The following is a 17,723-nucleotide window of genomic DNA, read 5'->3' on the forward strand; positions in this document are numbered from 1 at the left end:
CTATTAAATTATACGTTATTGAGAAGCATCACAAAAAAATTAGACAAATTCCAAAACATTTGAAATTCTGACTTAATATTATCAATTGTTTTACAGAAAACTAAAAAGTAATAAATATGTTTTATAATTGAATTTAGTTTCGGCTGCTTAAGTAGGTACTTAGTATTATTCTAGCGATTCGTTGATTGATTTTTTTCCTAAAAGAGTGACCAAACTTTATTTCAAAAACTAACATTATTAATGTTTTGACTTTTTAATCGATTCTGTGATGTAATATTTTGTCGGTATGCTAATAAAAACCCTCTAAATGATCAAATTTGAGAAAATAAGTTGAAAATGCAGTTATATGTGAGTTTCTAGCTTTACCAGCTGATAAAATCCTCTAAATCCTCTGATGTTTAGTATCAAAGTTAGCATGTATAAAAACCCACTAAAAGTACTCTTTGTTTTCTGGTTAATAACCATTTATTCCATTTACCAGATATTTTTTTTTCAAAATCTCATCTATTGAAACAATTAAAAGAAAATAAGATGGTTTCATGAGTATGCATCATGTCCAAAATATGAATAAGGTAGATCGGTAAAGACTGTTGTTGAGTCAAACATTCAAATGAATTTTATTAGTATACCGACAATTTATAAATAATTAAAGATTTAATAAATGGTTACCTCCGTTTCTGAAAATCTTGTGTTTTCTTAGGTTTATTGAAGTTTGAATAGCATTTTTCAAATGTGGGGATGCCATTTTTACACCAGAAACCTAAGAATAAATATATTTAGTATTACTGCACATACCAAATATTTTATGACTTTAATACCATCTTAAGTTAAATTTAAAACATCCACAAGAAGTGCTAAAGTTACAAGGCATAACAACCCATAAAAATGTTTTAAGAATATTAGAGGCCTTAAACTGTAGGGAGTTTGATATATCACAACATTTAAAATTACAAATTTCACCAAGCCACTTTCTCTGGTTTGTCAGTATAGATTTTTACTAAACGTATTAAAAATCCTAAAAACAATAATAAAAAAATACAACTATTTTGTTGAAAAAATTATTTAAGCATTGTATAATCTTGATCAGGTGTAAACTTGTTTAGTTTAGATGACATTGTATATAGAAGCCAATATTCTGCAATATATATCGACGGTAAAAAGGCTAGGCTAGGATGAGCCACTTTAGGCGATTTTGATTTATATATACCATTTTACTCAGAATTTTCAGCTGCATCATATGAGCTGACTTCCATGGAGATTAGACGTAAATTTTGGCACTTACGTCAAAAACCCTCTTTTATGACGTTCATAAAATTAATGGATTTATATCACATAAAACTTGACTTTTTTTTAAGAATTGTCATTTAGGTTTACTTTAAAAGTATTTTTGCTTATTGGAAAACAAATACCATTAAGACATCAAACATTTTAGTTTATATAGAAATGAAACTTGTATGTCGTTTGAAAGAATTAACTTCAAAACGTATGAAGTACAAAGAAAACAGCAGTCATTTTACCCATTTTTGTGTTGCATATTTTAACAGTAATGTAGTAAAATTCTTCTGTGACTCAAATAAGAATTTTATTGTTTAAGCAAAATGTCCTTTATTATTTTAAGAAGGCTGGCGCTTCAGTCACACTCAGATCAGTTCAAAATGGCTGACTTCAAACGCTGACTGGTGTTTAAATCCTATGTTTCAACGCATGTGAGTAGTTATAGTTATTCAAGTGTCGGTCAAAATAAAAATCGGATAGTATTTGCCATCACACATTATATTTTATATAATAAACGTCAAACTATTACCACCATTCAACTTAATTATCTTTTACCGAGGCATGCAAATATGCCCGTGGTTCTATACATTCGGTTATAGAAGATAGTACATTAAAATGCATAATTTGGGCCCAATCACAGTGGTCTACAGTTTTTGAACTTGCCAGAAAGTCTCCCAAGCCAAGCAATGAAGTAGAAGTCCTTTCTCACGAAGAATTTGGTTGGTGGAGCGCTTATCGCATATAGCGCATATCTGGGAAATACTTCAGTGAAAATCTGACTGGAAAAATTTGTCATATCTGGATTGCTACGTTCAAAAAATCTGCACCAAATAAAATAAATGAGGGCATTGGAAGCAAAGATAGCAACCTCAAAAAAAAAATTTTTATTACAAGTAATCTACTGTACTTGAAAAAAAATATTTTTAAAAGTTTTATGATATATAATATATTCTTACCTTATAGAATTGATTTAAAACGAAAAAAGTTATGCTCACTTTTCATAAAAAAAAACTTTGATTGCCTCTCCTGTAAAATTCATTTTATGGCGCATCAGTCCTTTAGGCTTTTAACCGTCGATATTATATTTGAATGCATGTGGAGAACATACCTACATAAAGATATTAATTTTATTCAAAAATTAATTTAAATTATTTTTAACTTTCTTTGGAGTATCTAATGAAGGGGTGGTATTCTGGATCTTCTCTACCCCCTAGGGAGTGCTTCATTTGAAGATTTTAAATTTTTTATTTGATTCATATAATGGCCACACTGATGATTAAATGTCAAATAAATACGAACATGTGCAACTAAATATTGAAATTTTCATTAGTTTATTCGTATTAGTTTATTTTCTGTATTTCAAGCAGTTTTATACACCATTTAACCATCAGTGTGGCCATTATATGTATCAAATAAAAAACAAAAATCTTCAAATTAATCACTCTCATAAGAAGATCCAGAATACCACCCCAGCACTATGTTTTTTTAATTCCTTACTGCAAGTATTGACACGTTCGCTGACACTTTTTTCCATAGAATCTACTCATATGGACACATCACAATGTAACTTTCTTATTTTTTGGAAAAATTTACTTCCGATTGAACATAAGTTGATGATTCAAAGTAAATCTTATTTGACTAACACACTTAGACACTTTTGCCGCTGACTGTTTTCTATAGGGACACAAGACCTCCTCCTACTATATAATAGGGTCTTTTCACATTTTTAAAATAAGCAAAAAATTACAAAGGTGACGGTATTAATATTATTTTCATGCAACGTCGGATAAATTTTCTACAAAGGTTTCTAATATGCATAATTTGAATTACTCTGAAACAAATGGCACATATAACGTTTTGGCGTCAAACTTGTATGCAATGTTTATTTTAAACGCAGTCGGCGGGCATAACGCGTGATGTCTAAATGACGTGATGCCAACTGCGAGCCATTTCGTACGTGCTCATATTTAAACCAGAAAATCATGAAACAAAACTTGTCATGAACACATTGAGAGTTATATCATTATACTCGTAAAAATCCACTCTGAACATATATTATATTTTTTTCATTATTCCAGACTTGTGAAAATACCCTATTGCTTCAGTTTCACGCAGACCAAAGCCGTCGTTTCACTGCCAACGTCTTTTGGACTGTCATTTCTTAAATGAGAGACCCGATTTTGAGGGCAATGGTCGGCATAGCCACAAAACGCGTTAAACTTATTGCAATACAACAGAAATGTTTGGTATGCCCAAATCTTTGTAGACAAGTACTGGATTACCCTGGACCTACTAGGGAGAAGCTGTTTAAGGAGGGAATGCGAAAGTTTATGCAATTGCAGGGCCAGTGACCAGTCTTCGCCTGGTTTCCACAATCGCTAAACCCAAAGAGGATACCAGTATTTGTCTACAAAGATTTTGACTAACCAAAATTTGGTAATACTTAAGTAAACATCTATAAATATAAATAGATTGCAAAGTGGTTAACTTTTTTTGTAGAGAATAAAATTATGTAATTAAATCAGTGTAACAGATTTGTACTCGCTGGGTGGGTGTTGATGATTATTGCACTAAAAATAAATCATTGTAATTTCTCATTTTATAAGTTTTTACCTCATTAGCTGAAGTTGAAATATCTGAAACAAATTATAAATCACATTGTTATATATATGCATATCCAACGATAAAAGATGTGTCATGCTTACATAATTATTGTAAAAAACATATATAAAAATCGTTGCAATTTACGAGTGTTCATATTATATTTACAAAAGCATTTACCCCAAAGATTTTATAGCCGGGATATCTTGTTATTTAAGATGTTATTTTGCGCAAAGAACATGAGAATGTTTTTTTTTTAAACTCACCTATTATTTTTTCGATTTTTAGACTCCAGATATGGTTATTTAACCAACAATCGGGACAACATATTGAAAAAATAATTAATTTCTAAAAAAAACTGATTCTTCTTAAACTCTTTCAAAGGAGTAAGTTTGTGCCATAAAAAACCCTTTACTACAAGAAAGCATACGTCTACTAATATAAAGATACGCAAGTGTGGGTACCAGCTACGCATGTTCTAAATACATAATATGAGGGGCTTAAATTGTATTTGTTTATTGTATTTTCTTTCATTTAGTTTATAACTTTCATATTTGAGTTTATGTGTTGTTTATTCAAGTACAATTCGTACGCTAAGCGAAGATTGCTACTTTATTGTATATTTTATCAAAATACCTTCAACATTAATGTCATCTGCAAAGCAGGAATTCATGGTAAAATTTTATTTTGGATTCCTCAACTCTTGATACTATTTTTCATTGTTAATAAATTAAGATATCTTTCAAATTAGTCCAGGACAGGATTAATTAGATTTATACATATATTTGAGAAATTACTCAAATAACAAACTGACAGTGACAAATGACAGAATCTATACCACAGATTACTAATACTAAATACTAATATATATTTACAGATATCTGTAGCTGTGATCTAGACCAAGCAAACAGCATAGACTAAAACTTAAAACACAGATTATATCTTGTACCCAGCGTGGCCAATGTATATTTTTTTAATTTCCCAGAAATCTAGATCAAATTAACCAAATGGGGAGAAAACAAAGTCCCGATTCCCCACATAATTATCTCATGAAAGAAAAAACAATTTTGATAAAATATGTTTATAATAACATGAAATAAAAACTGTCTAGAATTGTAAGTGTAGCAAAGGTCCACCATCGGTAACTTTGCAATATTTTTTTATTCAAACAAAATAGACTTTGATACGAACTAAACATACCTGTTTAAAATATTCAGGCATTAAAATCTTTTGTCCCCATAAAATAAGCAGGTATTTTCGTTTTAGATTATAAATTAACCTTTGTTTATATTGGAAAAAAACGCGGCGATATTTTTTAATATTTCAACACGAATTTAAATATAACTTTCCAATACATTCTTTTGTTTTCTCTAATCTGGGGTTTCTCAGCAATAATGCATTTAAATATAACCTATTAGTTCATGCCAGCAAATTCCGAAAAGAACCCCATTTTCATTACCGCCTTTACAAATAAATACATTAAAATAAATCCCCATTAACCAGAGCCGTTACTAGGTATCCACAAATATTTCGTCCATTGTTAATGTCAATTACGACCTCGGGTTAAATTCAAATGACGGAGCGGTGAATTACCCGGAATTCCAAAACCCTTTCTATTGACCCATGTTTTCCGCTGGGGAAAAACATAACCTTTTTAATAATAATTCGCAAATCGATGGCCATTAAAATAATATTTGTATTTTAAAAACTTATTTAAAAATAACAAATTAAAACGCATAATTAATTCCTCTGTGATACAAACAAACCTTTCTTTTTCAAATTTCATACATCTTCATTCGTACGCGCGCCGACTATTCCAACTTGCCACATATTAACTTAAAACTTTAATTAACATTTGCGCCATCATTTTCTAATCCGCGTCCGTGGTACATAAGGCACTGCACCAGTGCGCCAATCGCAACGTATCAGCGACTATTTTATAATGTGTATGAAGGTATTTTACAATCACCTTGCCAGGAATCGAACCTAGGACCTCAAGTATGGTAGGCGAACGCGCCAACCACTACACTAGGAGGCGAATCATTTCCATTTTTTTAATTAATGATTCCTTTCTAATCTTCATAAATATAAATTAGTTTAATTTACTATAATTAATTCGTTTTAACGTATTTAATATTATATACATTCTAATCATAGTTAATTATAATTTAGTTTTATAAGAAACAATATGCAGAACATAGTATTTTAGTTTTAAATATGACGATATGTTTATGAATAAGTGTGGAAGAGAGACAATGAGTTTTAGGCAATAAGTGAAAGGGAGAAAGAGAGACCTCCTAATTGGAGTGTTATAAAACCACCCCAAACGAGTCGGAAAAGAGTCGGGAAGGAGAGTCGACCAAGAGTCGGTCGACAGTCGGGGAAGCGAGTCGAGTCTACGCGATCGTACCGTCGATCACGGAGACGATACAATGTCGAGAGTCGTGGAAGTTGAAATGAAGTGAGTGTACGGGTAGCCAGTGCTACGTAGCAAACCTCGTGGAATCCAACTACTCCACGAGGGTCATCGGAGGCCGCCTTCCAGCCGCGAAGGTCCCTCCACATCCAGGACATCCATCGTCCTCCAAAGGAACGCCAGTTTCCTACACCGCTAGCGCGTGTGCCCAGCCACGGCAGGCCAGTCTTCCAGCTGGCTGCCGCCGTCACCATCGCCACGGGACCGAATCCCGAGAGCCGCCTATGGCTCTATCCATGGCAGATCTCCGCCCAGGACATCGCCCAGCATGTGTACGTCTGAACACAGCATCCGGACTACCATCCGTCATCTCTCCACCTAAGTGAAACCACCGATAATATTATGATAGAGTTAAGATATTAGTGAAGAGTGACAATTACGAACTGTATTAGTTAAGGACCTAGATTTGTAAGTATTTTTCTTTGTTTCATGTTTGTAATTAGTTCTAAGATTATTTCCATGTTCTAGCTTAATAAACATAGGTACATAAAACATTCAAGCTTTTTTTAAATTATCTTCCAATTTACTCGTTTTCAGAATAGATTTAAGTTTTATTATTTTCTTTTGGGCTTTAAATTCATTTAGTTTTAATTAGGATTATATTATCATGAGGGGGAATAAAAATGGGAACACATGGAGAAGTAACTTTTTTATTTCACATACCCGATGACGCACCAGGAAGACGCGATCTTCCAAATTCATCTCAAGTTTCCGTTCGGCGGTGGTTCCCGCTTCCTCTCAGTTAGCGAGAGACGGACAGCTTCCGTCTATTCATACGTGCGAACGCGGAATTTGATTTTTCACAGCCTCCGAGATGATCAAATCTCATCTTAATTTGTTTCTCGCCACTCTATCTCAATACCCAAACAACCCCATAAAAACATCCATTTATTTTTTTATATTATTACCCCCCCCTTAAGGTCTATCATTCTCAATATTTTGAGGAGACGTTTGTGGGCTCTTAAGAAGAATTCAAACAAATTTTGTTAATAACTTATATTAAGAGTAAATTAAATTCTTATTGATTTTTGTGAGTGCCACACCAGAGTATTGGTACTCTGGTGGGTACACTAGCATAGTATATAAAGTAGAGATGAAAATAATCGACTAAATTTACTAATCGAATGATTAGTAATCTAATGAATGAAATAATCGAATGAATCATTCATTTCCGGTATACCATAGACAATAGACACAGAAATTTATTCAAAGACAAACTCCGTTTTTCGGGAGAAATATGCATGCTTTGGGAATGCTAGATACTTTTTTTTTCCTTTATAAGAATGAGCCTTCTACCAAAATGTGATAACATCGGCCAAAACCAAGTGACATAGATTTACAAATTAAAATTGAAAACAACACAAATACAAAGGAATAACAATATGCACACAAGCAAAAAACGATACCTTCGTTGTATGAAAACTTCAAGTTATAACTTGAAGTTTTCATACAATGTAGGTAAAGTTACATTCTAGAATATTTTCAAATGTTTTGAATTTTTATTTTACTTAAACTAATAATATTATATGAAAAACAGAAGTCACGTTTTTATTTCTAGAAAGCCGGGACATGGATACGAAAAAAGTAGTGTTTATTGTAAGTAACCCTAATAAAAAGTAATGCAAAAATATTTTTTTAAAAAACAAGTTAATACTGATTTTCAAACAAACAAATGGGAAAATTGAGACATGGTTTGAAAATTAAAAAATACCACCCGTAGAGCAACAAATTATAAACCTACATAGGTAGGTACGTGAGTTTTTTTTTATTTTAACTATGGCAATAATAATGTAAACCATGATCCTTACTTTATGATATTCAGAATATTTACTTGGGTATAATTATGGTCTGTGGTTATCATTACTTGACATAACCTAATATTTATCTGCCAAACAAAGGATGAAAATTAAAATATTTTTGTTTCATATTTATTGTTTAGGTCACGCATGTAAAACTACAATCAGCTGTTATTGTGTTGATATTTCAGATCGGATGGATTTGATATAAATTTTATTATTATTGAGTACACAAATAGGCTAGCAGCAGACCTATAAACAAACGTCACTTTATTTTATTGTTAAATGATGCACTTTATATATTAATTATGTTAATATACACTTTTATTTTACCTGTGCTGACATAACTACAAAAAACAAAAGCATTTTATTTCAACTATCACGTCTGCCAAATCCCAGCGCCCATTACGTCATAACGAATTAGTTGGCGATGAAAGTAGTCGGCGTTAAGCTCGCCCATTGGTCCAGAGATAATGTAGAACTATTACTAGTCATTGGTCTATTTGCAGTCGAATTAATTTAACGCACGCCCATTGGTCTATTTGCATTCGAGTGAATTCATTAGTTTGGTAATTACTAATTTATTCGATAGTCGGCGTAAATTTCGCCCATTGGTCTATTCGTAGTCGAGTGAATTCATTCGACTACATTACTGCATTCGGACTTTCATTCGACTGAATTAAGTAATTGAATGTAGTCGACTACTTGTATCGCTAATATAAAGATAGCACAAGGGCTATAATCTCTCTTCGGTCGTCACGAAGCGCACTGTGCTTTAAAATAAATATTGTATACAATTCATTATAATAAATAATTTTTCTTAGTAGAGATCGACCGCTATATTTATTGAATTGGCTACAACACCAGCACACATTTTTCCAACCTACCTTATCTTGCGCTTTTTTATCAACAACTTGTTCGTGTGGCAATATAAATCACTCCTTAGACGTTACTACAAAGTTATGTCGTCAGTTTTTCTGATAACTGGCATTCTAATCATCTTACATTTTAAGGACTATAGTTAAGAAATCTAAGACAATTTTGCCCACTTAAATATCTATTGTGTTTGTTCAAATAGATAAATATATAAAACTTACTTACCTCGTTTCAACACAAACTCAGCAACAAAAAAAGTTTTGACACTATTTATAGATATACCCTCAAACGTGACAATTTTGCCCAGTTTTAACAAACTTTTACAATATCATATTTTTTTTGTACAGGACTACTCCTATCCATTTTGTTTAATAGTGATACTAATTATTCTGAGCATTTTTACAAGTACAAAACGTTTGCTTTTCTTTTATTTATGCAATTTTAGAAGACAAAACATGCTGGGCAAAATTATCTCCACTTGTTGACAATTTTGCCCACTTGGTAATTAACTGTTATTTTTGGTTTTATCATCCTTATCATACGGTTTATTACTACTTTTTGAATGATGATGATTTTAAAATGTAACTTTTATGATACTAGTAACTTTTCTTTCTTTAAAACTTGATTTCGGCAGTGGGCAAAATTGTCATGGCTGGGCAAAATTGTCATGGCTGGGCAAAATTGTCACGTTTGACGGTACAAAAACAGACCTTCAAGTTTAACTTCAAATTTCAAGTGATCAACTGAAACTGGCGGTAAACTGAATATTTAGTTTTGCCATGGAACTATCAAAATGTACTTACCAAATGTAATTCTAATGATACCAGTAATTTTTCTTACTTTAATACATGTTTTTGTCAAGGATTTCGGCAGTGGGCAAAATTGACATGTTTGACGGTATTCGCTCCTAACTTCTTTTCCGATCAACATGTTGAAGATATTATTATTTACAAACCTAAGTCACGTCAGTTAAAATATTTTGCAAAAAACCGCATGTAAATCGGTCCGGTAGTTATCGAGTCTATAAAGGGCAAACTATCATAAACTAATTTTATATATATAGATTACAATACACTTATATACATTTTTTGCATCCAATTTCCCGTAGGGCTGAAGTTCCTCATTCCCTGAGAGATCATATCTTGACTGTATTAGGACTTATTTCATTCTCGTCTCTCCAACTCCGTGCAATGTGGCTTCTGAGCATACTACTTATTTTGCCTCCTAAAAAAAACATTTGCCAGTAAAAATTTTAGTACATTTCTGTAATAACCTTCCTTTAAATGTCATTCCTCATATAGCAAAGTCCTACACATTTACGAGCATACTTTCTACATTAATTTCAAACACAATAAAACACTTATGTATTGTCGAGAGTCCAAGTTCATGATGTACACGGTACGAGGTGTTGGAGGGATAGAAAGTCCCGCTCCCGCGTCTCACACCCGAACAGCCCTGTAAGTGCTGTTCAATTTTTTTAATATAAAATAAGTTTTGTTTTCTTCTAAATATCAAAAATATGCGGTTACAGTATTGTAATCAAATACTATAAATTAACAGTATTATTTTAATAGTACTGAGCGGCCGGAAACAATAAAAGTGACTGACAAGTTGGTCCAACCATACCGCACGATGTTTATTGTAAATAAAACAAAAAGTTTTCAGAGAATTATCTTTATTTTTAAAATTATGATAGAAAGATCTATGACAATTATGTGTGAAACAAAATATGGGCCAAATGCTCGCCACGGCTTCGGTGGCATACCTCTATCCGATGGTCCATATTTTCAATGACACTAAGGCATAATTGAGGTTGAATGTCGTTAATGTGCCGAATTATCTCATCCTTTAGCTCTCGGATTGTTCTTGGCTTTTTGACGTACGCTTATTTTTGATTGTTGAAAAGCCAATGCATCCACAAAGAGTGACTGTTTGGTGCGGTTTATGGGCTGGCGGCGTCATCGGGCCGTACTTCTTCGAAAATGAGGTTGGCCAAGCAGTTACCGTGAATGGTGTACGCTATCGCGAGATGATAATGGACTTTTTGTGGCCAGAAATTGAGGATATGGAGCTGGACGATATGTGATTCCAACAGGAAGGTGCAACTTACCACATAGCCAACGAAACAATGGCTCGTTTAAAAGAGAAATTCAATGGCCATGTTATCTCACGTAGTGGCGATGTCAATTGGCCGCCACGATCATGTGATTTGACACCGTTGGACTTCTTTCTTTAGGGATATTAAAAAGAAAAAGTATACGTCAATAAGCCAAGAACAATTCAAGAGCTAAAAGATAAGATAATTCGGCACATTAACGACATTGAACCTCAATTATGCCTCAGCGGCATTGAAAATATGGACCATCGGATAGAGGTATGCCATCGAAGCCGCGGCGAGCATTTGGCCGATATTTTGTTTCACACATTGTCATAGATCTATCATAATTTAAAAAATTAAGATAATTCTCTGAAAACTTTTTATTTTATTTACAATTAACATTGTGTGTATTGTTGGACCACCCTTTATAATTTACATTGTATAACTTTTATTTTAATATAAGTTATAAATTAAAAATACTTGATACACATCTAAGTATTTATTTGAGCAATTAGCGCTTTCACCCATGTATTTTTAGTTTATAATGTTTATTCAAATACAGCTTGATATTTTTTTTAAGAAGCTATCAGATACTATATAGTATCTAGTAAATATATAGTTCCACTTATTCTACATTATTGGTTTCCAGTATATAAGTTAGGATGTAAAATCTCTATAAAACAGTATTTTTGTTGAAATCCTAGAAGTGATTTTTTAATCATATAAAAACCTCTGGAAAATTTTACTTTTTGTAGATATTTTTAGCTTTGTGAAAACGGTCTTTAGTTGTCAATAAATAACACAAATCTACTTAATTTACAATATTTTAAGCACTAACTGTGCGGCTACGCTTTTTCATAAATCACTAAATTTTGTCTGATTTAATAGGGGATTTTGGAGCTGTCCATTAATGGAATTACTGACGTAATCTCTCCACAATCTATTTACTATGCAATGGGTATCGCAAATCCGTCTAACTTCTTGACTCTAGATTCTGCCTCTTTTGGGTTTCCCTGCGATAGCCTTTAGTACTTTCATCTCTTGACGTTCTGAGCAGTTATTTGGATTTTCTATTTAGTTTTTCTACTTGGTTTTTCGTATTTTTTATTTTCTCTCTATCTATCCTCGCCTCTGTTGTATAAACCATGATTTGGTCTTACACACGTTTTGTATATCCGAATTATGTTTCCAATAATCATGTGTTCATTGTACTATACGACATTTCTTAGGCATCCAGATGTTTACTAACTGAGATGGATATGTTCTCATCATCACTATGGCAGCATCATCTGCATGGCATGTAATGTTAATGACCTTATCTCCCTTAGTGGATTCACTAATTTTTTTCCTTTTTTTATTATTAAAACCTTTTTTTTTATATATGTATATTTATTCTGCTTGTGCAAGAAAGGGTTTTAGGCGTATTTATTGTTGTTGTATATTTAGTTATGAAGGTGCTAAATTTGCTTCGTTTGTTTGTTGTTCTCAATATGTGTTATTTTTTAAATGTTAATATTATTTATGTCCCGAATTGAGCTGTTGTAACTCCTGGGAATGTAACTCAACGTATTATACTTGTAAAATACTTTGTGTTATATGATTTATAAATAAAAATAAATAATTTCTTAGATTTTCACATAAGTTACAATTACATTACAAAGCAAATAAAGTTTTTTATTCTTCACCGACTTGTGGAGCGGGGAGAGCAGGCAGAAGAGAGTCAGCACAGCTGGCGGCGTATCTAGCTCCCCAATTCTGTTTTTTTCCCCTCCAGAAGTAAGCCAAAAAAAACCAAATTTTGGTTTTCTAAAAATATTTTTTAATTGAGTTGTGAAATGGTTCTTTTGTACATAATTTTTAATACTATAATGTACCTTCTTGCTCGGTTTTCGATGTGAGGGTTTAATTTACATATTTTATATATTTTCGTTTTTCATTATTCGTCATCACCATTCCCTTTCCACACCTAATGGTGCATAGGGCATTGTATTGGTACACCAATCGCAGCCTATCTTAATCATTTTTGTTGCATGAAGGTAAGATGATCAGTTTTACGCTTCAGGTACCAGTCCAGGGACTATGAAATATTCTTGTGTGAAAACACCCTGTTAAATAAATATTTCCCATCCACCATGCCGAGAATCCAACTTGAGACCTCTTGCATGATAGGCAAACGTGCTGACCATTACACCACGAGGCAGACTACTTACAAATGTATTACACAGTACTTACAAATTACCATGTCACACTTCAGTTCACAATAAAAATGATAATGTTTGACACATAATATGTGAAATTTATTGGATATACTAGTACATAAAAAATGCAGATCCTTAAAAAAAGACTAAACAAGCAATAATAGTAATAAATATTTTACAAAAACACAATTTGATTTTAAGGGTAAATAGATTTCACAAATGATTTCATTGCGAGGATTTTTTACAATACAAATATACATTTCGATTGGTGTAAAAAATGCATAACAATAATTTCATAATTTTATTACTTGACGGATAAAAATTTACACTATATTAGGATCCTCGCAATAAACTAAATAAAATTCATTAAAAAAAACGCGACGCTATCACAGAAAGTATGATAAATGAAATAAAGATTACAACGAGATATTTTAAAGTACACTTATTTGTTAAGAGTAATTTGTTACAACAACTTCACACTGAGTGTACGAATAATACACTACTAGTCGCAGTCTATTTAATAGGAATATTATCATTCCGTCCATTTTTAAATTGTAATTCATTAAAATCATAACATTGGGAGTGTACGCCGCTTAGTGCCTGCGGCGAGCTGTCGGGGGTCAGGAGGATCCCCCCCCTAGCTGCTGCTGCTGCTGCTGCTGTTGTTGTTGGCGAGCCGCTGCAGCTGCACGCGCCTCAGCCGCAGCGGCCTGCCTTCCCGCACTTGACCGCAGCTCACGCTTTCTCTCCGAGGGAGGCTCTACATCCTCACGCTGCCGTTTACCTCGAGGCTTTCTGTTCACATTCTTTTTCCTGTCGCAATTCTCTTGTGAAGAAGGCTCGGAGGAGGACGCATCGTCAGCCGCACTTCCCTTTCCGTCTTCCTCTTTACTATCATTACCGATAGGAGAATCAGGTTTGTCTTCTGAAATTTCAATAGTAGCCGATGTACAAAGATTAGTCGCAGCTGGTGTAGGTGCTGGAGGTGAGCGCTTTTCATCCTCTATGACCATACCACCAGCACGAATAACTGTTGAAGGAGCGATGAGATCTTCCAGATCCATATCATTGGTATTGGTACTGGAAGCATGCGCCATCGGTGGCGGCGGTGGTCGTGGTGAAGGAATGCGGATAGCAGTATTTTCCAACACCTCATTTCTAGTTCCCGTGTCTTTATGCATATCAATGACATTCATTTCCATTTCTTTTATTCGTTCAACGGGTTGTGCAAAATTTACTACCGTCTGTAGGTCATCTACTAATCTGCCAGAAAATTCTGCAGAAGACTTACTCAATTTTTCTGAGGAATCCCTAGAATCGCAATCTTTCTTTTTGGATGATCCTGGACTTACAAGGCTTGCACTTAATGCACCAGATGCCATTTGTTCAAATAATATTTTACTTATATCAGTTTCTTTCTTGTCCCATTTGGCAGATTTCAATAGCTGTTCTTGCACCGCTGTATATTCCATAGGAAGACGAGATCTTGGATTATCAGATGTTTTGGATTTTTCTCCTTTCGATAGATCTGTTGATTCTCGCTTTTCGTTTTCTCTAGATCGGCGCTCGGCCTTTAAAATGGCATCGAACGAAGAACCTTTACTCAATGATTCGAGTAAATAAGTGTCATGAGGAAGAAGCAAATGTTGCGACTGTGCTTGTCTATCTGAGGCAGATTTGTGATGTCGAGAAGACGTAGTGTATGTGGAAGAAGACATACTTGGTACTCTAGAAGTGCTCACCTTACCAGAAGTTCTAGATGTTGTTTGGGATGTGTTACTATGCGACGTGGATGAAGCTGAACTTACTCCCAAATTACCATTAATTAAGCCACACTGTGAAAGTGCATCATATGCTGATGACATACCAGACTGAACTCCAAATGGATTGAGTCCCCCTAAGCCTAGTGGTGGATATAGGAGTCCAGGGTTAGGAAACAAGAAAGGAAATTGCGATGCTGCATTTCCTGAACTTTTTCCACTAGATGTGTGTGTCTCATTACTCTTACGGGATTTGGATTTACAGTTGGAAGATGTAGGTGTGGCACTTTCAGCAGTCGATGTAGCAACTCCTAGATTAGCCATATCCATTCCAGAAAAACCAGATAATCCCAATCCTGCTAAGTTAGCAAACATGTTTCCGGTACCCATATTTCCCAACATGTTTGGCATACCTCCAAAGGGGAGTAATAAAGGATGCTTTGGGTCAAAACTTGCTAAAAGTTTAAGATCAACAGCACCGAGACCTTTGGGGGCAAAATTACCCAACTTAAAATTTGATAAGCTACTTGCAAGTGCTTTTGGATCGAAACCACTAAGTCCCGATAAACTAGACAAAAGAGATGAATTCAAACCAGCCAAATTAGAAGCAGACAGACCACCAAATCCCAAGTTTGAAGCCATAGTAGTGGAAACATTGGTTGCAGAATCTATCAATGGTGGACGTCCTTTTTTTCTTTCTGGAGGTTTATTAGTCGGTGCCACAGATGCTGCTCGAGGAGGTCTTGAATCCTGAGAAAGCTTTACTGATTCTTTGATGCTATCTGTCCACTTAGGGTCAATATCATACATGGGATTCTCCCCTATCCACTGGGTTAAATGTTTAAGTTGTGGAGCTTTAGGACCATTCAAACGTTTACCGGTCAACCTGTGCACAACTGGAACGTGTTCTTCACCTGTAAGCCGCTTGAGGTCCAAAGCAGGTTCTGCTCTCCTCCTACGTTGCTGCGCTATGTAGTCTGCTAAGGCATCACTTGCTCCAGCAGAAGCAATTTGTTCTGCTAAGGCATCACTAGCTCCTGCAGATGCAATTTGTTCTGCCAACCACTTGTTAACCTTGGCTTCTTGCGAATGAGAGTTACCTTTGGCACTGGAAAGATCTGCCACTTTATTGATATCAGCAATCATCGCTTCATAGGACTTTTTCTGAGACATAGACGATTGAGCTGCAATTTGTTCAGCCAACCACTTGTTCACTTTAGCTTCTTGCGAATAAGAGTTAACTTTAGAGCTGGAAAGATCTGCCACTTTGTTGATATCAGCAATCATCGCTTCATACGATTTTTTCTGAGACATAGATGATTGACCAGATGCTGTCTTTTGATGTTTCATCAAAAGGTTCTGTTGCTGTTCGAACGATTGGGATGAAAATGCAGATAAATCCTTTGGAGGTAGTTGTGGAGATGGCACACTAGTAACCGTTATAGAGAACGGCTTTTGTGTAGAGGGGGCGGGTGATGAAGAGGGTGGAGCAGCAGGTGTCAGAGTGATACTGGCCGGGACAGGAGTCTTCTTGGGGCCCTCTAGTGAAGGCGCAAGAGAACTGCGCACTTCCAATGGAGTGACAGAGAGCGAAACAGAGGAGATGCCACTTTTGCTAGGGCTAGTAGCAGCGTGACCCTTGGCTGCAGATAATCCAAGCACTATCTCATCTAATTTTCTGCGTTTCTTTTCCTTTCCTATGACGGGCTCAGGTTCAGGCTATAAAAATACATTTATATGTAAGTAAAAAAAATATATATATGTATACACAAAAGAAAAATAAAAATCATTCAGAGGAGAAAAAATGTCCACGGGAAATAATCTTTGAAATACTATTTTCAAAATGGAGAATGTTAAAAAAATATTTGTAATCTGCAGGTTGTTTTAGGTACAAAAATACCTGGGTTTAAAATGTAAAATACAGCGTACTTTTTTGTATAATAATAATGATAATCAGCTTGTTTCTTCGTTCACTAGGAACGGGCTGGCGCTGGGCGAGCTTTATCGATATTTATAATATACAAACTGAACCCGGCAATGCTTTGCTATTGCTAGATTTGAATTCATACTCGTATTTAGATTATGTGAACAAAATCGAATGCTGTCAAAATGCGATCTTTCAGGCGAATGTGTGGTAAAACTATGTACGATAGATGCACAAATGTAGAGATTCGTACATAATGTAAGGCTGAGATAAGTATTATCGACAAAATCAAGAAAGGAGCTCTGCGTTGGTTTGGATATGTAGAGCGAATGGACAGCGAAAGAATGGCTTAAAATATTTACAATGCGAATGTTGATGGATGCAGAAATAGAGGAAGACCGAGAAAGACATGGCATGACCAAATCCAACAAATACTTGAAGATGGACATGTTAAGTCAGAACTGCACGTATAAGTTTATTGTTTACCCCATACTTTTCCAACACGCCCCACAATTTCATTCCATCTACTTTTTCATACGCTTTTTGCAAATCGACAAATGCGCAGAATAGTTTCCGACTTTTTGCCAAAAACTTCTCCGTTAGCATTCGGCCATCTTTTGATTTTATCGCTTTTATGTTTCCACTTTTGGAGGAGTTCTTTGTCTTTTTCACCTCTTTCCGAAACAGTTTTATATTTTCATGAAAATGATTGGACAATT

The 17,723-nt window shown here is 34.4% G+C and overlaps 1 protein-coding gene and 1 long non-coding RNA gene across 4 annotated transcripts in view; both read right to left on the reverse strand.

Annotated features, from left to right (window-relative positions):
• Positions 1–505: 505 nt before the first annotated feature.
• Positions 506–8,538, reverse strand: LOC148275077 (uncharacterized). 2 transcript variants are annotated; one of them, XR_015824121.1, is made up of 4 exons: positions 8,482–8,538; positions 4,513–6,670; positions 3,889–3,911; positions 506–760 (listed from the first exon to the last, which is right to left on the reverse strand). It is a non-coding gene; the product is annotated as an uncharacterized LOC148275077 (long non-coding RNA). The 2 variants fall into 2 exon arrangements; XR_015824120.1 differs by lacking the exon at positions 8,482–8,538 and having other exon boundaries at positions 4,513–6,829.
• Positions 8,539–13,397: 4,859 nt separating this feature from the next.
• Positions 13,398–17,723, reverse strand: part of kis (chromodomain helicase DNA binding protein kismet) — a 37,666-nt gene continuing 33,340 nt past the window's right edge. For both annotated transcript variants that reach the window (XM_088236167.1, XM_088236166.1), the window contains one exon: positions 13,398–16,799. In XM_088236167.1, coding sequence (XP_088092293.1) covers positions 13,941–16,799 — 2,859 coding nt within the window. In that variant the 3' untranslated portion in view covers positions 13,398–13,940. The remainder of the gene's footprint in view (positions 16,800–17,723) is intronic.

Source organism: Micrasema longulum, unplaced genomic scaffold (assembly GCF_059751315.1).
Source record: "Micrasema longulum isolate JH-2025_06_02 unplaced genomic scaffold, ASM5975131v1 h1tg001519l, whole genome shotgun sequence".
Taxonomy (NCBI): domain Eukaryota; kingdom Metazoa; phylum Arthropoda; class Insecta; order Trichoptera; family Brachycentridae; genus Micrasema; species Micrasema longulum.